This window comes from Heterodontus francisci, chromosome 6, assembly GCF_036365525.1.
Source record: "Heterodontus francisci isolate sHetFra1 chromosome 6, sHetFra1.hap1, whole genome shotgun sequence".
In the NCBI taxonomy this organism is placed as follows: Eukaryota; Metazoa; Chordata; class Chondrichthyes; order Heterodontiformes; family Heterodontidae; genus Heterodontus; species Heterodontus francisci.
In genome coordinates this window covers 8,641,835-8,665,059 of record NC_090376.1, presented here as the reverse complement: position 1 = coordinate 8,665,059, position 23,225 = coordinate 8,641,835, and the positions used below count along the sequence as shown (strand labels likewise).

General features: G+C 42.4%; 1 protein-coding gene across 4 annotated transcripts in view; it reads right to left on the bottom strand.

Annotated features, from left to right (window-relative positions):
- rsf1a (remodeling and spacing factor 1a) overlaps window positions 1-23,225 on the bottom strand; it is a 112,346-nt gene that overhangs the window by 71,047 nt on the left and 18,074 nt on the right. For all 4 annotated transcript variants that reach the window (XM_068033067.1, XM_068033070.1, XM_068033068.1 and 1 more), the window contains exon 2: window positions 3,929-4,020. In XM_068033067.1, coding sequence (XP_067889168.1) covers window positions 3,929-4,020 — 92 coding nt within the window. The remainder of the gene's footprint in view (window positions 1-3,928; window positions 4,021-23,225) is intronic.

The following is a 23,225-nucleotide window of genomic DNA, read 5'->3' as shown; positions in this document are numbered from 1 at the left end:
TTCCTTTTTCCTCAACCGAGGATTCCCCCCCACTGTGGTTGACAGGGCCTTCAACAGTGCCCGGACCATTTCCCACACCTCCATCCTCACCCCTTCCCCTCTCTCCCAGAACTGCAACAGGGTTCCTCTGGCTTCTCAATTTCCACTCCATCATCCTCCATATCCAAAGGATGAGCCTCCGCCATTTCTGCCACCTCAAGTGCGATGCCACTACTAACCGCATCTTCCCCTCCCTTCCCCTGTCAGCATTTCGAAGGGATCGTTCCCTCCGTGACACCCTGGCCCACTCCTCCACTATCCGCACCACTTCGTCCCCTTCCCATGGCACCTTCCCCTGCAATCGCAGGAGGTGTAATACTTGCCCATTTACCTACTCTCTCCTCACTATCCCAGGCCCCAAACACTCCTTTCAGGTGAGGCAGCGATTTACTTGTACTTCTTTCAATGCAGTATACTGTATTCGCTGCATACAATGTGGTTTCCTCTATATTGGGGAGACCAAATGCAGACTGGGTGACCGCATGGCGGAACACCTCCGCTCAGTCCGCAAGCAGGACCCCGAGTTTCCAGTTGCTCACCATTTCAGCACTCCCCCCTGCTCTCATGCTCACATCTCTGTTCTGGGATTGCTGCAGTGTTCCAGTGAACATCAACGCAACCTCGAGAAACAGCATCTCATTTACCGATTAGGCACACTACAGCCTGCTGGACTGAATATTGAGTTCAATAATTTCAGAGCATGACGGGCCCCGCATTTTACTTTTATTTTTTGTTATTTTTTTCACTTTCCTTTAAAAAAAATTTTTTTCTGTGTTATCTTAGTTTGTTCAGTTTGCTTATCCACTGTTTTTTTCACGTTTGTACTTGCGACTGTTCAATTTTCAGTCCGTTAACACCCTATCTGTACCAATGCTTTGTCTTTCAACACACCATTAACATATTGTTTGCCTTTGCTCCACAACCTTCTGGTCAGCTATTCTGTGACCTTGTCCTATTTACACCTTCTCCTTTGTTATCTCTTGCCCCACCCCCGCTTTACTTGCTTATAACCTTTTACATTTCTAGTATTTGCTAGTTTTGAAGAAGAGTCACTGACCTGAAACGTTAACTCTGCTTCTCTCTCCACAGATGCTGCCAGACCTGCTATTTCCAGCATTCCTTGTTTTTATTTCAGATTTCCAGCATCCGCAGTATTTTGCTTTTATATTATTGCACTAAGTCAGTACCTGACCTTAAACCTTTACTCACTCTACCACCGGTGAACCGTGGCTGCAGTGTGTACCGCCTACAAGATGCACTGCAGCAACGCGCCAAGACTTATTTGCAGCACCTCCCAAAATCGCAACCTCTACCACCGAGATGAACAAAGGCAGCAGACACATGGAAACACCACAACCTGCAAGTTCGCCTCCAAGTTACAATACATAATCACTGTTCCTTCATCGTCGCTGGGGCAAAATCTTGGAACTCCCTCTTATAACAGCACCTGCATCATGGACTGCAGTAGTTCAAGAAGATGGCACATCACCACTTTCTCAAGGGCAATTAGGAATGGGGAATAAATGTCAACCTTTCCAGCAATGCCCACATCCCATGAATGCATTATAAAAAGTCCTGTAACTTAACATAGGAACCAGATACTCATATTGTTCATCTCTCATTGGTGCCAGGTTTTCAGCCAGGGTCACAGCAAGGTGTTATAATGGATTGGATAGTAGAGGAGGGGGGGAGAAAAAATTAGTTGGAGTTCTTGTCCCCCAATTACACTCCAGTGAATTCTGCTGGAAAATGTGTGGGGATCGGTCAAGGACATAATTAGAACAGGAGGAGGTCATTCAGCCCCTCGACTCTCTCTGCCATTCAATTAGACCATGGCTGATCATCAGATTTGACCGACATTCGCTTTCTAGGCTCTCAAGAATAATGGCCATTTGGAAGAGTGATTAGGGCTGCTACACCTCTGCACTATTGAGGAGAGGAGGGGATATTTTAAGAAGTGTTCTGTAGCTGCCTGCTTGCAGGGCACATAAGTTTACTTTACACTTTTCTCCTCCCTTCTCTCTAACATTTGGCTCATGCTAGGCTGCAGTTCCACAGGCTTGCTGACGATGTCCCATTCCTTCTGTTCAAGCATCTAAATCAAAGTTTTCAAAATTATGAAATATTTTGACAAGATTAGATTAGATTAGATTAGAGATACAGCACTGAAACAGGCCCTTCGGCCCACCGAGTCTGTGCCGACCATCAGCCACCCATTTATACTAATCCTACACTAATCCCATATTCCTACCAAACATCCCCACCTGTCCCTATATTTCCCCACCACCTACCTATACTAGTGACAATTTATAATGGCCAATTTACCTACCAACCTGCAAGTCTTTTGGCTTGTGGGAGGAAACCGGAGCACCCGGAGAAAACCCACGCAGACACAGGGAGAACTTGCAAACTCCACACAGGCAGTACCCAGAATCGAACCCGGGTCCCTGGAGCTGTGAGGCTGCAGTGCTAACCACTGCGCCACTGTGCCGCCCCTTTCTCCATATAAATGAATATAAAAGATAAATGCAAAAAAATTGTTACTGGTTTATCACAAATGGAAATCAGGAGTCAGAGTCATAACAGCATAGGAGGAGGCAATTCAGTCCATCGGTAGTACACAAGGACGGAAGGAAGCAAGAATAGACTGAGCATTGTCACTAGCAGAATCAAAAGGAAAGTTAAAATGTTTTCACATAAGGGTATTACAGCATGGAATGCTTTACCACAAATCGCTATTTGCACACGTACTATATCATATAAATGGGAACTGGTTAAGCACATGAAATGGTGAATTTATATGGAGAAAGGGATTACACTGAACAGGCCCAGCTAAGTTATTAGTACCAGCATATTGACCTCATTCGTTATGTTCACTCCTATGATTCTATGGTAATATGTTTTGAATTATGTGGTTTTACTTTCCATTATAGTTAACTCTAGGACTTAAAGTGGCCAATCTTGATGCGAACATACTAAACCACAGAAGGAGTGGAAATGGGGATTTATGTCAGTGGCTGTACATGCAGCAAGTTTTGAACTTTCATGCATGATGGGAGGACTCAATGTTTGGAATTTGTGGGAAATTCCGAGGAAAAGACAAATTACCTGTGCACATTCTAGCAGCAATGGTATAACCATGGGAGCAGCACATGTCTGTCAAGAGCATGCCCATGGTTCAGGGAGGAAGTTTATTTTTTAAAAATGTCTTTAGAGCATATAAGCCTTAAAATAGCTGATACTTGAACTATATGTTGAGAGGTTAGTGGAAAGCCACTATCCTGATATTCATGCTGGACCTTGTACTGAGTTTTAACAAAGACATGATTCTGATTTGACAATAAGCTACCAGGTCCTAGAATTTTATTTTAAATTAATACTTGGGATATTTATTTCCCATTACTAGTTGACCAAGAAAGTAGTGGTGAGCTACCTTCTTGAACTGCTGCAATCACGTGGTGAAGATGCTCCAGCAATACTGTTCGATAGGATGCTCCAGGATTTTGACCCAGTGACCACTCAGTAGCAATTTTAACTCGATAACCCAAAAGGTAGCTTTCAGGAAAAGCAGTATGATTATTGTTAATAGGATGGCCCCACGCCTGTTCTGAAGTGGTCGCCCACTGATTGTAGGGATTACAAACAGCTCAGTAAAAGTCTGGTTTTCAGCAGCTGCATTATGGAATGAAATCTTGCATTGACAGGTGAGCGGGGTCATCTCATACTGCATTTTGTGCGCACACACAGCTTTTATTTTTTTTAAAAACTGCTCTCATCTACGATACCATCTCAAATGAGCTGGGTAATATTAGTTAAGTATGCTCTTGTATGACAAACTGCGAATGACATTACAGTGTTTCAATATTATAGCAGGAACAATGTAGTTTACCCTGAGAAGGTACTTTTCCCATCGATCAAAGCTCACAGACTTCCCAATCTTCCTCATCAGCTTCAAGTGAAGGTCCACCAATGGCTGGGGAACTGTAGGAAATAAGAAGGTGCTGGATTAAGGATTTACTTTGCATGAAAGAAATTTTATTACAATTTTTACAAAAAGAATAGTGGTGTCCCGCAGAAATCAAGCCTGACATCCTACCAGTTTCCTGTGGTTCTGCACACGGAGAGTCAAAACTAGTTTAAGCTTCTTGCAAAGAAGGATTTAGATGGCTGGGGATAATTGGACTGCAGTGGGCAGATGGAATACAGTGGCCATTTCGAAATCATACCTTCATATTTCCACTATAAGCTCCCATAACCATATTTATATGGAAATTTGCGAGAATACTTGTCACACTGTTAATTACATCCTCCTGCCAATGGTGGCACTGCAGGATCTCCACTGACAGGACTGTAATTACAGCTCAATTGAAACTACCTCTAAGCATAAATGCTGACAAAGGAATTTTTAGTGAAAAAAACAGCAAGTGCAGACACAAGATTTTCAATAGATCTTCAACAGATCACCAGTCAAATCTCCCATGCTGTTGCACACAGAGACTCAACAGCTGTATAGTCTGGAACAGTTCCAAAACAATGTGATGACAATACATCCCTAAACAGATAACAGAAGCTGACACTATAATGGGACAAAATAAATGAAATAAGCTGGAGCAGTAAAAAAAATGCATTATAGGTTTTGTTTGACACCATATAATCACAGCAGGAAAAGTCAAGGTAAACCAATACAAACCAGATAATGTGAATAGCTCACGACAATGTAGACTTACCAGTGACCATTGATGCATAACTAACGAGGCACCAGTCAATTAATACTTTTAAGAGAGCAGCAATCACCACTGAATGAATAAATTCAAAAGAGCAGCAGGTAGCAGAAGTGGAAATCAGTAAATTAAGTTGACAAGAGTAGCTGGAAGCAACAAATAAATAAATCTAGCAGCAGGGAGCAGAAAATTAATCAATCAATGGCTCTGCGCTCACCAGCCAATGAATAAATTCCTTGAGGAGCAGAGCATACCTTTCATAAATTCATGTGTGGAACAGTTATAGTTTGTAGGTTTGTCCAGGAAGCTGTAAACGGAGCGAGCAGGACACAAAGGTTGGTGGAGCTGCGGATAGTGGTGAGAATTGTCAGAGGATACAGCAGGATATAGATCAGTTGGAGACTTGGGCGGAGAAATGGCAGATGGAGTTTAATCTGGACAAATGTAAGGTAATGTATTTTGGAAGATCTAATACAGGTGGAAAGTATACAGTAAATGGCAGAACCCTTAGGAGTATTGACAGGCAGTGAGATCTGGGCATACAGGTCCACAGGTCACTGAAAGTGGCAACGCAGGTGGATAAGGTAGTCAAGAAGGCATACTGCATGCTTGCCTTCATCGGTCGGGGCATAGAGTATAAAAATTGACAAGTCATGCTGCAGCTGTACAGAACCTTAGTTAGGCCACACTTAGAATATTCTGGTCGCCACATTACCAGAAGGACGTGGAGGCTTTGGAGAGGGTACAGAAGAGGTTTACCAGGATGTTGCCTGGTCTGGAGGGCATTAGCTATGAGGAGAGGTTGCATAAACTCGGATTGTTTTCACTGGAACGACGGAAGTGGAGGGGCGACATGATAGAGGTTTACAAAGTTATGAGTGGCATGGACAGAGTGGATAGTCAGAAGCTTTTTCCCAGGGTGGAAGAGTCAGTTACTAGGGGGCATAGGTTTAAGGTGTGAGGGGCAAAGTTTAGAGGGAATGTGCGAGGCAAGTTCTTTACACAGAGGGTGGCGAGTGCCTGGAACTTGCTGCCGGGGGAGGTGGTGGAAGCAGGTACGATAGCGACGTTTAAGAGGCATCTTGACAAATACATGACTAGGATGGGAATAGAGGGATACGGTCCCCGGATGTGCAAAAGATTTTAGTTTAGACAGGCATCAAGATCGGCGCAGGCTTGGAGGGCCGAATGGCCTGTTCCTGTGCTGTACTGTACTTTGTTCAGGACTTGAGGTCGAATTGTAACAGGAGTTTGTTTTTGGAGAGGTGCGAGCTAGAACCAGGGTTGGAGGTGACTTCAGACCAAGATCTGTTCCCACAACCTCCCCTCTCTATCCCTTCACCTCCAAATGTGTGGCCCTCTCTTTTGCACTGAGGTCTTTTGTCATCTGTATATCTCTTCCTCGTCAAAAATGACTCGGGTTCCTGCGGTTAGGCCAAAACGTGGGGTTGGGAGCAGGAATCAGATCCTAGAGACAAGTGATGACCAGATCCCATCAGAAGCAGAGTGCTGAGAAATTAACATCTAAAAAACAATTATACTGGGAAACTAAAGAAGAGCCGAGGGGAGAAAGAGGAGGGCAGCACGAGGACTGAAAAATTACACATCTAGCAACAAAGGATTAAACAAAACCTTAACCTGAAGGCCTTGAGGAAAAGACAGCCAAGTGGCATGAGGCCAGCAAAACAGAGAAATTCAAAGTGAAGACAGTTTTGTTTGAATTGAAAGTTTCAAAAATGTACATATTGTTACGATCACTCAGGATAAAGCCCCCAACCAAAATATATGATTCTGATCGTAGTGGGAGCCACGCACTGTCAATTCAGTCCCTTCACTCCACAGGTTGCATCATATTTCTTTAAGCTTTCCAAATTGGAAAAAGAAAAACAGCCAAATTGAACAATCTAGTAACCCCCGAATGAAGCAAACCAAACCAAATCTTTAGATATCAACAAATTAACTATTGATTAAAAAACTACAATCTTAAACACTAAGATGAACCAATATCTAAAGATCTTATAAATTCTTATTTAAAAATCTAACTCCCGCATTTGCATACATATACTAAAATTAAACAGTGGTTCGAGTTTTAAAAGAATGTATACTTCATAAGTAGCTTATTCTCAGAAATAAAACAAATAAACAAGTCGTCGTAAGTTACATTCCTGACGAATGGTCTTCTAATACAACACGGTCAAAGTTCACTTGCAGTCTTCCAAGGTCCAATAAAAAAAAGGTTCCTTCCAAAGATAGGAATTGAGCAGTTCAGTTCGGTAGTTGTAGCATAAACTGTCCCTTCAGTGATAAACACTGCAATACTGATCCTTTGTTAAGAAAAAATAGCTTTTCTTATTCTTCTTAGGGAATTAATTCGGCTTGTCTTTGTAGAATCTTCGAAAGAGTAATAATACAGCTCTTTTCCTTTCAGTTTAAACTATCTCAGAGAGCTCTCCTCCCTTCAACTGCTGGAACAGTATATCTCTGCTCAAACCAGTTTTTGACAGCCAGTTTTCAAAAGTCAAACTGCAACATTGAATCTCTGTCCTCTCTCTCTCTCTGGCTGTTGCGTGGCAACCTGCATGCACTTTGGCTCACCGAACCTGCGGAGAGTTCTTAAAGGTGCACTGATCTTTTACAGAAGTGAGACAAACACAATTTTCCCGAAGAGAGAAAAAAAACAAGACCGTGACCAAACCAAAAAAACTACTTGAAAGCCTAAATAAACTATAAAAAAGGAACTGCCTGGAAGGATGCTTAGCTGCAGGCTGAAATACAAGATGGTGGATGGAAGTTTTTAATATATTTAATCTCAACGGTTCAAAGACTGTATTTCACCACCTGGTACCAAAATTGCATAATTACTATCCGACAAGTTTACAAAAGCAAAACCCACTATTCTAAATTCTTGCGGTCCACTCTTATAAAGGTTGACAAAAAAGGGAGTTAAATAGTATAGACAGGAAATGCGCAGGAACAAGATTTTAAATATATTATGGGTATAAATAGGCTGGTAGAACAGCCGGATGCATGGCAGACGAAATTCAACACAAAGTGTGAACTGATATATTTTAGTAAGGGAAACAATACAAGCTACAATGGTACATATTTAAAGGGTACGTGATATGAAAAAGGAGAAACAAGAAAGACAGAGCGGCTGGAGGCTAACAATTAAAGGTTCACTTGTCAGACAGTTTTTTCAGTCAGGCAAATATCAAGATTAAACTTGACCAGACAAGTAAGCATTGCCATCATATTCAACTGGCTTCACAGATCCTCAGATGTCACAGCCTTTGATTTACAACTATATTGGTCAAAGCCTGGGAGCAGACTGCCCACCCATTCCATCTCGGTTACAAGTATTTCACTGACTTAATAAGAAACAGACCCTCATAATGCACAATTACTCCAAGGAAATGATAGAACAAAAATGCCATGCAAAAATTCTTTGGCTGTTTTCTATCACTTGAACTTATACCTTGCTATGTATTTATAGTTTGCTCTTTTAAAGACTATTGGGACACTCACTGTATTGCTTAAAACTCACAATAGTCTTAAAGTCAGAAGCAGTGCTCAACAAAACTTGCAGAACTTAATTTTACAGGTCCAGATGAAATGAACCAATATCATTTTATAATCTAGGATTGTATACAGAGACAACAATGACTTGTTGGCTTTATCATGAAACATCCCAATGCATTTCTAAAGCAAAATCTGACACCAAATCACACAAGAGGATATTAGGGCAAATGGCCAAAAGCTTGGCTAAAGAGGTAGGTTCCAAGAAGCATCTTAAAAGGAGATGGAGTGTTTTAGGAAGGGAATTACAGAGTGTAGGGCCTAGACAGCTGAAAGCACAGCCATGGTGGAATGGTAAAAATGGCCATGCAAAAGAGGCCAGAATTGCAGTAGTACAAATATGAGTCTTGTGGGGCTAATAGGGAGGAGCGAGGACATGAAAGGATTTGAAAACATTAATTTTTTTAAAAATCAAAGCATTGCTTAACCAGGAGTCAATGCAAATCAGCGAGCAGAGAGGTGATGGGTGTGAATAAGGACTTGGGCAGCAGAGTTCTGGATGACCTCAAGTTTACGGAGGGTAGAATGTGGGAGGCCAGCCAGGTGTGTTTTGAGATAGTCACAGCTAGGAATAAAGAAAAAAGCCAGGGATGAGGGTTTCAACAACAGATGAGTTGTAGTCCACAGGAACCCATTTCAGAAATGCCAGAAAATATACAGATCAGGGGTTTAATTTCTTGCATCAGGGGTTTAATTTTCACAGACCTCAGCACTTTTGATAAACCTGGTGCTTCTATACTGCAGTTGTACAGTATCTTAATATAGATAAGGTTAGAAATGCTGACAAGAGGTCCAGAGGCTACATAATACAATCACAGTATTGCTACAGTTGCAAAAGCAGATTACTTCTGTATTTCTGACCAAATTTCTCAACAACTTCACTGATTCTTCTCAGTCAATAAAATACCAAAAGCCACTTTCCAATTGATCAGTCACAGCACAGTGGGTCAAATAGTATAGAAGGCGGCTATCTGATTCTACGAAATGTTACCTGCAACTCATCAGCCAACTCCTGGATGTTGCTACATGCAGGCAAAACTACTTAGTTATGAGGAATTGTCAATTGAGCTGAACACTGCAATCAACAGTGAACAGCCGCACTTCTAACCTTATAAATGGAGAGATGCTCATTTATGAAGCAGCTGAAAATATTTGGGCTGATGGCACATCCCTGAGGAATTCTAGCAACAAACTTCTCCGACTAAGGTCGGCCTCCAGCAATATCCTTTGTGCCAGATATGAGTTTACCCCTAAAGAGTTTGAGTTTTCCCTCCTTTCCTCATTGACTTCCAATTTTTTAGGGCTCCTTGTTGCTACACTTAGTTAAATGGCGTCCAGATGAAAGACAGACACTCCCACCTCACCTCTGGAATTCAGCTCAGGTCCATGTTGGGACCAAGGCCATAATGACGACTGGATCCAAAGTGGTTCTGGTGGAACCCAGACTGAGCAAGTTATTACTGAATAAGTCCAGCTGATAGCACTGCTGACAACACCTGCCATCACTTTGTTTATGATTGGGAGTCAGCTGATAGTGTGGTAATTGGCCAGCTTGGATGTCCTTTTTGGATAGGAGATAACTGGGCAATTATTCACAATGTGAGGTAGATGCCAGTTATAGCTGCACTAGAACAGCTTAGGTAAAGCTGCAACTTGTTCTGGAACATGAGTCTTCAGCACTACAGCCGGAATGTTATCAGGACTTGTAGCCTTTGCTGTGTCCAGTGCCCTCAACCTTTTTTTGATATCACGTGACTGGCATTCAGTTGGAGTTCTGAGGAAAAGGCCAAGGATCTGGCTGAATATAACTGCAAACACTTCAAACCATGTCTTTTGCACTCATGTGGTTGGACTCTGCCATCATTGGGGATGACGCTGCTAATGGAGCCTCCTCCTCCTATTAAAATAAAAGCAAAATACTGCGGATGCTGGAAATCTGAAATAAAAACAAGAAATGCTGGAACCACTCAGCAGGTCTGGCAGCATCTGTGGAAAGAGAAGCAGAGTTAACGCTCCTCCTCCCATTAGCTGTTTAACTGCCCACCACTGCTCACAGCTGGATGTGGCAGAGTTGCAGATTTTTGACCTGATCCATTGGTTCTGGCATTGATTACCTCTGTCTATTGGGAATTTAAAGGAGAAGCTTCTTTAGCCAGATAGTGATGAGAATGTAGAACTCACTACTACAAGGAGTTGAGGCAAATAGCATAGATGCATTGAAGGAGAAGAGGGATACGCATGTGAGGGAGAAAGGAATAGAAGTTATGCTGATGGGGTTAAATGAAAAGGGTAGGGAGGAGGCTCACGCGGAGCATAAACACTCACATGGACGTATTGGGGCGAATGGCCTGTGTCTGTAAATACTGTGTAATATAGCACGCTGCTTTCACTGTTCAACATTAACTGTACTGTCGCTTCATTTTAACAAAGGAACACCTATTTTGAAATGACAAAAAATACTACGGATGCTGGAACTCTGACATGAGAACAGAAAGTGCCGGAAATACTCAGCAGGTCTGGCAGCATCTGTGGACAAAGAAACAGAGTTAATGTTTCAGGTCTGCGACCCTTCATCAGAATTGGCAAAAGTTAGAAATGCAACAGTCTTTGAGCAAGTGAGGGGTGAGGGGTGGGGGGGAAGGAAGTACAACAAGGAAGGACGGACTGTGATAGGACTGGGGGGTGTGGGGAAGAGAGCAGTTAAATGACAGATATCATGGAACAGAACACAAATGGAGTGCTAAATAGTTGTAGCGAAAGTCACAGCATGAGTGCAGAGAGTGCTAATGGCAGAATAATGAACAGGTCTGTACAAAAGTAAAAACATGAAAAATAAGTTAAAGACTAGCACATGGTTAAAAAAAATAAAATTTAAAAATAGATTAAAATTTTTTTTAAAAATGGGCTCAAGATCTGAAATTATTGAGTTCAATATTGAGTCCAGAAGGTTGTGATAGGACGGGGGGAGGGGGGAAAAGAGAGATCAAATGACAGATATCATGGAACAGAGCACAACTGGAGTACTAAATAGTTGTTATTTATTTTTCTTTCTTTGGCCTCCTTATCTCGAGAGACAATGGATACGCACCTGGAGGTGGTCAGTGGTTTGTGAAGCAGCGCCTGGAGCGGCTATAAAGGTCCATTCTAGAGTGACAGACTCTTCCACAGGTGCTGCAGAGAAATTCGTTTGTCGGGGCTGTTACACAGTTGGCTCTCCCCTTGCGCCTCTGTCTTTTTTCCTGCCAACTACTAAGTCTCTTCAACTCGCCACACTTTAGCCCTGTCTTTATGGCTGCCCGCCAGCTCTGGCGAACGCTGGCAACTGACTCCCATGACTTGTGATCAATGTCACAGGATTTCATGTCGCATTTGCAGACGTCTTTAAAGTGGAGACATGGACGGCCGGTGGGTCTGATACCAGTGGCGAGCTCGCTGTACAATGTGTCTTTGGGGATCCTGCCATCTTCCATGCGGCTCACATGGCCAAGCCATCTCAAGCGGCGCTGACTCAGTAGTGTGTATAAGCTGGGGATGTTGGCTGCCTCGAGGACTTCTGTGTTGGAGATACGGTCCTGCCACCTGATGCCAAGTATTCTCCGGAGGCAGCGAAGATGGAATGAATTGAGACGTCGCTCTTGGCTGACATACGTTGTCCAGGCCTCGCTGCCATAGAGCAAGGTACTGAGGACACAGGCCTGATAGACTCGGAATTAATAGTTGTAGTGAAAGACAAAACATGAGTGTCTGTCCTTCCTTGTTCTACTTCCCCCCACCCCCCTCACTTGCTCAAAGACTGTTGTATTTCTAACTTTAGGCACTCTGCACCTTCTGGACTCAATATTGAGTTCAATAATTTCAGACCATAAGCCCATTATTTTTTGTTCATTTATTATTTTTATATATTTATTTTTTAATTTGATTTATTTTTAACCATGTGCTAGACTTTAACTTATTTTTCATGTTTTTGATTTTGTACAGACATGCTCATTATTCTGCCATTAGCACTCTCTCTGGACTCACGCTTTGTCTTTCATTACAACTATTTAGCACTCCATTGCATTCTGTTCCATGATATGTGTCATTTAATCTCTTCCCCCCCCCTCCCACCCCTGTCCTATCACAGTCCTTCCTTCTTGTTCTACTTCCCCCCTCCACCTCTCATTAGCTCAAAGACAGTTACATTTCTAACTTTTGCAAGTTCTGATGAAGGGTCACAGACCTGAAACATTAACTCTCTCTCCACAAATGCTGCCAGATCTGCTGAGTATTTCCGGCACTTTCTGTTCACCTATTTTGAAATGTTTACATAGGATATGTGCTCTACTGAAGCTCATAAAACATTTCAATAAGATACTTGTGAGTTACTTATGGCCAGTTGAAATTTTTTTAAATGTACAAAATGATGGCAGTTTGGAAACTTTAACAAAATCACTCCACTGAGCCACTTAATGGCCAGAGCCTGCAACTACACAAAATGCATGGGAAATACTGACACAGCAATTTGCAACAACAGTGGACAGAAAGCATCACCAACGGGTCATCATCAACTTCCCAAATATTGATTGGCAACTCTTTAGATCGAATAGTTTGGATGGGGTAGTGTTTGTGCAGTATGTCCAGGAAGCTTTTCTGACTCAGTATGTAGACTGCCCGACCAGAGGGGAGGCAATATTGGATTTGGTACTAGGTAATGAACCAGGGCAAGTGATAGAGCTGTTGGTGGGCGAGCACTTTGGAGATAGTGATCACAATTCTGTAGCATTCACTGTGGTAATGGAGAGGGATAGGTATGTGCAACAGGGCAAGGTTTACAATTGGGGGAAGGGTAGATATGATGCTGTCAGGCAGGAACTGAGGAGCATAAGTTGGGAGCATATGCTGGCAGGGAAGGGCACGGTCGAAATGTGGAACTTTTTCAAGGAGCAGATAGTAGGGGCCATTGATAAGCATGTCCCTGTCAGACAGGGAAGGGATGGTCATGTGAGGGAACCGTGGTTGACAAGAGAGGTTGAGAGTCTTGTTAGGAAGAAGAAGGATGCGTATATAAGGTTGAGGAAAAAGGGCACAGGCATAGCTCTGGAGGGATACAAGATGGCCAGGAAGGATCTGAAGAAAGGGATTAGGAGAGCTAAGAGAGGGCATGAAAAATGCTTGGCGGGTAGGATAAAAGAAAACCCCAAGGCCTTTTACGCGTATGTCAGAAATATGAGGATGACTAGGGGGACCATAGGTCCGGTCAAGGACAATAGCGGGAGACTGTGTGTTGAGCCGGAAGAGATAAGTGAGGTTTTGAATGAGTACTTCTCTTCGGTATTTACGAATGAGAAGGGGTGTATTACTGAAGAGGACGGTGTGAAACAGACTGGTAAGCTCGAGGAAGTGCTCGTTAGGAGGGAAGATGTGTTGGGGTTTTTGAATAACTTGAAGATAGACAAGTCTCCCGGGCCTGACGGGGTATATCCAAGGATGTTATGGGAAGCAAGGGATGAAATTGCAGAGCCGCTGGCAATGATCTTTTCATCTTCTCTGTTGACGGGGGTGGTACCAGGTGATTGGAGGGTGGCAAATGTTGTGCCCCTGTTCAAGAAAGGGAATAGGAACAACCCTGGGAATTACAGGCCAGTTAGTCTTACTTCGGTGGTAGGCAAGTTGATGGAAAAGGTGCTGAGGGATAGGATTTCTGAGCATCTGGAAAGACACTGCTTGATTCGGGACAGTCAGCACGGTTTTGTGAGGGGTAGGTCTTGCCTCACAAGCCTGATTGAATTCTTTGAGCAGGTGACCAAGCAAGTGGATGAGGGTAAACCAGTGGATGTGGTGTACATGGATTTTAGTAAGGCATTTGATAAGGTCCCCCATGGTAGACTTATGGAGAAAGTCAGGAGGCATGGGATAGTGGGGAATGTGGCCAGTTGGATTAAGAATTGGCTAACTGATAGAAGGCAGAGAGTGGTCTTAGATGGTAAATACTCAGCCTGGAGCCCAGTTACCAGTGGCGTGCCACAGGGATCAGTTCTGGGTCCTCTCCTGTTTGTGATTTTTATTAACGACTTGGATGAGGAAGTCGAAGGGTGGGTCAGTAAATTTGCAGATGATACAAAGGTTGGTGGAGTTGTGGATACCGAGGAGGGCTACTGTCGTCTGCAAAGGGACTTGGATAGGTTGCAGTGCTGGGCTGAAAAGTGGCAGATGGAGTTTAACCCTGAAAAGTGTGAGGTCGTCCATTTTGGAAGGACAAACACGAATGCAAAATACTGGGTTAACGGTAGGGTTCTTGGGCATGTGGAGGAGCAGAGAGACCTTGGGGTCTATGTGCATAGATCGTTGAAAGTTGCAACTCAAGTGGATAGGGCTGTGAAGAAGGCATATGGGGTGTTAGCGTTCATTAGCAGAGGGATTGAATTTAAGAGCCGTGAGGTGATGATGCAGCTGTACAGGACCTTGGTAAGGCCTCATTTGGAGTACTGTGTGCAGTTCTGGTCGCCTCATTTTAGGAAGGATGTGGAAGCCTTGGAGAGGGTGCAGAGGAGATTTACCAGGATGTTGCCTGGAATGGAGAATAAGTCTTACGAGGAAAGGCTGAACATTCTAGGCCTCTTCTCATTAGAACGGAGAAGGATGAGGGGTGACATGATAGAGGTTTATAAGATGATCAGGGGAATAGATAGGGTAGACAGTCAGAAACTTTTTCCCCGGGTGGAGCAAAGCGTTACAAGGGGTCATAAATTTAAAGTGAAGGGTGGGAGATATAAGGGGGATGTCAGGGGAAGGTTCTTTACCCAGAGAGTGGTCGGGGCATGGAATGCCTTGCCTGGGGAAGTTGTTGAGTCAGAAACTTTAGGGACTTTCAAACGGCTTTTAGATAGGTATATGGATAAAGGAGAATGATGGGGTATAGATTAAATTGTCCTTGACAGAGGACAAAGGATCGGCACAACATCGTGGGCCGAAGGGCCTGTTCTGTGCTGTATTTTTCTATGTTCTATGTTCTAAGTGACAAAGTTGATTGATGAGGGAAGGGCTGTCGATGTCATATACATGGACTTCAGTAAGGCGTTTGATAAGGTTCCCCATGGCAGGCTGATGGAGAAAGTGAAGGCGCTTGGGGTCCAAGGTGTACTAGCTAGATGGATAAAGAACTGGCTGGGCAACAGGAGACAGAGAGTAGCAGTAGAAGGGAGTTTCTCAAAATGGAGACGTGTGACCAGTGGTGTTCCACAGGGATCCGTGCTGGGACCACTGTTGTTTGTGATATACATTAATGATTTGGAGGAAAGTATAGGTGGACTGATTAGCAAGTTTGCAGACGACACTAAGATTGGTGGAGTAGCAGATAGTGAAGGGGACTGTCAGAGAATACAGCAGAATATAGATATATTAGAGAGTTGGGCAGAGAAATGGCAGATGGAGTTCAATCAGGGCAAATGCGAGGTGATGCATTTTGGAAGATCCAATTCAAGAGTGAACTATACAGTAAATGGAAAAGTCCTGGGGAAAATTGATGTCCAGAGAGATTTGGGTGTTCAGGTCCACTGTTCCCTGAAGGTGGCAACGCAGGTAAATAGAGTGGTCAAGAAGGCATACGGCATGCTTTCCTTCATCGGACGGGGCATTGAGTACAAGAGTTGGCAGGTCATGTTACAGTTGTATAGGACTTTGGTTCGGCCACATTTGGAATACTGCGTACAGTTCTGGTCGCCACATTATCAAAAGGATGTGGATGCTTTGGAGAGGGTGCAGAGGAGGTTCACCAGGATGTTGCCTGGTATGGAGGGCGCTAGCTATGAAGAGAGGTTGAGTAGATTAGGATTATTTTCATTAGAAAGACGGAGGTTGAGGGGGGACCTGATAGAGGTGTACAAAATCATGAGAGGTATAGACAGGGTGGACAGCAAGAGGCTTTTTCCCAGAGTAGGGGTTTCAATTACAAGAGGACACGAGTTCAAAGTGAAAGGGGAAATGTTTAGGGGGGATATGCGTGGAAAGTTCTTTACGCAGAGGGTGGTGGGCACCTGGAACGCGTTGCCAGCGGAGGTGGTAGACGCGGGCACGATGGAGTCTTTTAAGATGTATCTAGACAGATACATGAATGGGCAGGAAGAAAAGAGATACAGAACCTAAGAAAATAGGCGACATGTTTAGAGAGAGGATCTGGATCGGCGCAGGCTTGGAGGGCCGAAGGGCCTGTTCCTGTGCTGTAATTATCTTTGTTCTTTGAAGGTTTGTGAACAGGGTTTACAGATGCAATAAATATTCTCTCTTCCTTCCCCCAACTCTTGCAATTTTTGTTTTTTGATTGGAAATTGCAGCAAAAAAAAATCTTCGGTTAAAGACTGTCAAAAATTCCCCGTATTAAGTTGGTTTTCAAAACTGGATGCCCACAGTATTTGCACTAACAGCAGCAGTCCTACCTCAAAGATTTCTATATCTATTGCAATGTATCACTTGCACTGATCCTTCTTGCATTTCCTTTAGCTATTAGATCTGTTAACGTCGCAGTTGAGCCACAATCTCAACATTTATTCTTAAACTATTAGTACAATAATTTGTTTATCAACCATCTGCTTTCTAAATCATTTGCCTAAACATCCTCGAAAACACCCATCGATTACATGTCCCTGAAATTCACTGGCGGGCTGTTAAGTCGCGTCGCCCACGTGGCTTCAATTGTAAACATTGTAGTAACAATATGCTTCGCGCATAATGTAATTTAAATAATGAATGAAGCCTTTCTTGGCACCAAGCCAAGCTGACGCCTTAAATTGAGCAAAATAAACACTGCCTTTTGCATTATTGCCGGAATTAAACGCGGACAAAAAATTAAATAAGCAAAACAGAAATAGTTTAGATACCATATATAATATTTATTTCAGATTTGCAGCATCTGCAATAGTTTAGATACCTTTGCGCCAGATTTAAAATTGATACGTAGAAGCACAGGATGTGAAAGGCGGTCACACCATACATCTCGCTGCTCCTATGATTTTTAAAAGATTACAGAGAATACCAAGTTATTCAGCCGAAACCATTTAGCAAATTCGTATCGACGTATCCGGATTAGATTCAGATTAACGGGGACAAATAAAAGCTGCGAAAAGTTGCTTAAGTCCACGACTGATAATTCTGAGTCTACCAAAGTGCAGAACGAAAGGAGATTTTTTTCTTAAATGCCAACACAAAATGGAGAGGACAGGCTGTTTGAAAGGGCTGTCTATATTAACAGTGTAGTAAAAGAGAATTCTGAAGTTTGCACCACAATCAGTTTTTAAAAAGAGCCACTTTCCCTCAGTCCGCTGTAAAGAAAATGCACACAGCGCCGAAGAACTGTACTTGCGCCAAAGCACACATCTCTCCCTCCAAATGAGACAGCCTGAGAAAGCAATTAACCCCACATTAAAAACATCAATCATACATACATCGAACATAAAACGGGGGCCAACAGAAAAACCATCTAACTGCTGATCTGAGAGGCAGGCTCCCAAACAGCACCAAACCCAACCTGAAATCGACAGATTTTTCAAAATTAAGCAGATGCCAACAACAAAAAGACTCAGCAGGTTTGTTCATTTGAACTCGCGTGAGTCGATCAATTCGATTTTTAATGAGTTAGAAAAGAAACATCCAGAGGAAACTCGCAATGTCATAAACGGACCAAGTTAACCAGCTGTTCTAAAAGAAAGCACCTACGACCTGTTAATAAAAGCATTTCATCACGAAAATATGCGATGTAATAAAGACTTTGCAACAGTAATAAACGTTTTACAATTTTGTTTAAAAGCCACATTGGGGGAAAAGCGTTCTTTATAGCGGGCAGCCATAAACTCCAAACTAAGTGATCACAGAGTAGTACCTTGGGCACCACAGGCACATCGATGCAATTGCCCTCTGAGATTTCAAAGCAGTGAAAGCAGCCCTTTGAAAGGATCAAGGCAACCCCAGTAGCCCATACAGTGCCATATGGGGTGCATTCAAAAGGGATTTGGAAATATATTTGAAAGGAAAAATTTGCAAGGCCATGGAGGGGGGCAGGGAGTCAAACTAATTGGACAGCTGGGGTAATTTTCAGTCCTCTTATTGATTAGGTTTAAAAAAAAAGCTGAACAGGAACTCCACTTTCAGACTGACTCGAGCAAGAAGCCAACACCTTCAAGAAAGGAAGCAATGGGAAATGACATTGAGGAAAATATCTTTAAATAAATGTTTAACGTTTGTGGAATCCCTCAACACTTTACATTCCTCTAAATTTCCATTTCAGAATCTTGATAAGAACCAACCTTCATTCATATAGTGCTTTATGTTCTCAGGACATTCCCAAGATTTACAAGCAATAAGTTTGTTATTGGTATTTGAGGAAGGCAAAAATGTTGGCCAACGCAGCAGGAAAACTCTTCATTCCTCTCCCAATAATGCCATGGATCTTTTATCCGAACAGGTTCATAGTCTAACCCAATAACACAGTACCCCTGAATATAGAACACTCCCTCAGTACTGCAATCAACTGTCAGCCTAGATTATGTACGAGGGGATGTCTGTAAGAGGGGATTCAACCCACAACCTGCTGACATAGAAATAAGTGTATAGAGGTCTCCTTCACAAGTGGTAGTAGTGAGATGAGGAGGGGCTGTGTCACATGCACAGACTTCATGATCAACATTTAAAACTTTCTGCCTCCTCTCCTGAAAGGTCTGATCTTTGCTGGATGCAGGCAGACCAGCATCAGAAACTCTCTGGTACCTTTTTCCACAAAGTGTTGACAGTTTATTTGATTATGGAAAGAATTAAAGTCAAGCCTGATGCAGGTTTCACCTTTTATCTAGGAATACTTTCCAGCATAAGCTGGAAATAATAATCAACAGATTTCTTCACTCCCTGGCTCAAGGCACTGAGGCCAAAAACAGTAATACTACCATAGCCCTAATTGAGATCAGTATCTAAATTGTACTACTTCTCCCTTATTCCCCCCACTTCCCAAACACTGCTGTAAATTTACCACATTCAACTACTTTACAACATAGTAGCAATGCACACAGTAATACAAAATACAACTGTAGAGTTAATACTTTTCCTGTACAAAATCCAACAACAAATATGCAACTAATATGTTTTAATCTGGCTTTATAAAAACAGAGCTACAGAGATAAATGTTCTTTGTTCACTGGTAGACAGTAGGAGGAATTGAGATACAGATCAGCCATGATCTGACTGAATGGTGGAACAGGCTCGAGGGGCTTAACAGCCTACGATTGTTCTAAGCAAGTGGAAATTGGGGGAGAAATGTCCAGTGAATTCTAACGTTGGCAATTTTGAAGAACAGGGAATAGACTGGAGATTGACAAGACTGGACTCACCCAACATACTATGGAGCATTGCTCTACTGGTTTAGTTAGTTCCTTGTGATTTTCTTTTCACTCCCTTCCCCTCCCCCCATATCACGCCCCAGTCAAAAGGTCAGGCAGTTTGCCAATGTACAGACCTCTGTAACCAACCTACTTACAGCTACTCATTTTCCACTGACTGCCTGCAAAGAACCACTCTGATTCCAGCTGTGTTGTGGGGGTGGGTTACAAATTCACCACGTGAAAAATCCCAAGTTGCTAGCATCAGAGTTCCAGCATTATAAAGTTTTAAATTAAAGACCCTGCACCACGTGTAAAAGGAACATTTCTGGGTAGGAGGGAGTCTAGCCGTTACAATCTAGGTCTAAACAATTCACAGAATATTGCTACCCACTGTATCCTCAAAAGTCTGATTTCTACCATAAATTACCAGATTTTTTTCTGGTAAGAGAACCTCTCCTGATTCTGACCTTATTAATGTGAAATTCCTCACGGTCGATTCTCTGGGGTTTTCACACTAAATCTGATGCTGAAAATTGTGCCTGGAGGTTAGTGATGCCGATTGCATGAGGTATGGTATACCATACTAGGTATGGTTCCACTGGGGAACGAAACTGACTTTCCAAGGGTCTATTGCTGTGCTCATCAGACATCTGCACACAGCCATTTCTAGCAACAAACATTGAATCGTGATAAAAGGAAAAATAATTCTGACTGAGTTTTCCATTCTTTAACCCAAGAGTTTGAGGTGCATTGGCGCAACCTTACTGTTGCCCGGCTGTAACCAGACAGGAAGCAAAGCTGGGACCTTCCTGGCCTCTACAACTTAGTATACCGATAGTACAGGTTAAGGTTCGGTTTCATAATTTTAGGTTCCCACAATGACTTACTTGGCAGACAGAGTGTCACTGCGCCACACAAATCAAGAAAGACATAGGCTTCAGCCCAAGTCAGTACTAAGTTAGAAGATCTCAGCCAGGTTGACGAGGTCATACAATTGGGCACAATGCACTGAAGTAAGAGGGGCTCATCAACTAAGGTCCCCACTGCTGATTACTTGCCAACACTCTCTACCAAGAATTTAACAGCAGAAAAATAGGCTATTAGCCCAACAGATCTATGCCAACATTTAAGCTCCCTATGAGCGTCCTCCCACCATACTTCATCTCACCCATCGACATATCCTTTTATTCCTTCCCCTTAAACACTCCACATGGTAGCAAATGCCGCATTATCATCACTCTGAGTACTACAAAAAAACTACTGAAGTCAGGCAAGGACTGGATCAGTTTTGGCTGTGATAGTAAACAGATTTAATAGCAAGTTTGCGCTCAGTACTTGCACTCACATAAAGAAACATAAAGCATAGGAAATTTATGGCACAGAAGGAGGCCATTCAGCCCATTGCATCTGTGCCAGATGCTTGTGTGAAATACCGGAGGGCGATTGGCATCAGCAGCAGTTAATACCTTCAGGAAAGGTGGGAAGAAAATTAGCTTATGTCTCAATTTTTTTTGCTATCAAGATGCTGAATATTTTTCTTCGATAAAAAATAAAATTATGGCTATATAGAGTGCCACTACTATTCCTGGCCAGAATGGAAATGATTGGGTAATTCCCCATCAATCAGGCCTGGAGACTGCTGTAAGTGACTGGAATTGATTTTACGCACATCATTTGTATTGTATAACTGTCCTCCACTCACTGCATTTGCTGGAGAACTCACCCTGATGTGAGTTCTATTGGCTGCATTTCATACAGACTCTTTTTAAATAGGGACTCTACACTATTTGTTGTTCTGTTTAAGCAGATTCTGAGTAAGTAGACTCCGTTTGCTGCAAGTCCTGCCATACCTCCAACTTATAGGCTAACATCGGTGCTAATTGACACCGGTAAAATTAGCACTTGAACAAATCTAACAGTCCTTGCACAGAAGATGATGGCATGCTTGAAAGAACTCCTAGCACATTAATTTTTAAGAATTACACATTCTTTGGGGGCAGGGGAGGGGTGGGGGGGGGGGGGGGGGAAGAGAAAGAAAAACAAAGATATAAAAGCAAAATATTGTGGATGCTGGAAATCCGAAATAAAACAATAGCTATCTGCTTCAACTGTACAACTTTGTATAGTTTAGACAGCACCAATATCAAATGCAAATATTTTCAATATCACTAAGCCATCCTAAATGGGGTTTACATAAAACATTTTCAGTATACTAAAAATTTTCTACATTTACAACAGTGACTACACTTCAGAAGTATTTGGATATAAACCACTTTAAGATTTCCAGAATGCTCTCTTTAAAAAAAATTTAATAAGCAAATAATTATTGTAAATTCCTAGAAATCGTTTTATGCTCAGATCACACTTTCATCTGATTTACAGACCAAACTATTTACAGTCACCTCCTGCGTTACCTAATGTTTCGACAAATCAACTATACAATCAACTACAGAGCCGTGTGGATTTTGGATTGTATTACACTGCAGTTAAGCGTAAAAAATATTGGATGATTAAAAAAATTCTCTAACATAACTAAATTCTGTATAAATGTATATGGTAAAATAAAACAGCAACACTGACCGTATTTCTCTAATCCTCCTTCTGGGTTTTGTTAGGTTTTTCTTATACACTAAGCTGATCTTTCTCAGGGTTTCAAAGCAATAGAACCCTTTACCTCCCTCCGACAATCAGCAGGCCTTTGAAACTCAACTACCAGTCTCACCCAGTGGCCAATTCCTGACTTACAGTGGCCTGGATTTTGTGGCCAGAGGTGAAGCGACAGTGCTCACTGTAGGCTTCTTTCTTCGAGGTCAGCAATGATCTAGCATTCTCAGAAGCATGAATTTCACCTTCTGCAATGTTAATTTGAATGTGGCACCAAGTCAAGGGGATATTGAGGTGTCCAGCTACAGTGATGCCACCAAGCAGAGTAGGCAGCCAGAGTGAAATATTCTCACATAGCAGAATGTTAAAAGCGCTGATTATCCTTCACTTTTTAATATTTTAAAGAAAACAAAACAAATGGAGACATACACATGGGATTAACATAGAAGCTAAAATATCAAAAAAAAATTTGAAAATTTTAAAATGTGGCCATAATGGAGAAATTTGACATTCCATAAATATAAAATTCTTTCAGGCCAGAGAGGTTGTTCAGCAGTAATTATGAGTTTAGTACCAATGTTTCCTTTAAAATGTCATTGTTGTGTGCAGCCAGTTTTTCGATGTGTGGTAATTAACATGGAACAAGGCCTATGCGATACTTTCCTAATTGCGTAAAAGTGGAAGTGCTCATCAGCAACTTCCAGTCTGCAGGGGCTTCAACACTGTTGGAGAAGTGCAGAATCACCGTTAGCAATTTCTGGATTTCCAAGGTTAAATGCAAACACGCAGACTCCAGAAGTTGCCCTCAGTTTCAGAGGAGTAATGACAGCAAACGCTGACAATTTCGCTGTCATTACCACTGCAAAAATCCAGGCTATTGTCTTCTCGTCAATCATGCTAGTATTTTGCACTACCAAGTCCTTCACCTCGATTTCTCAACTTAAGA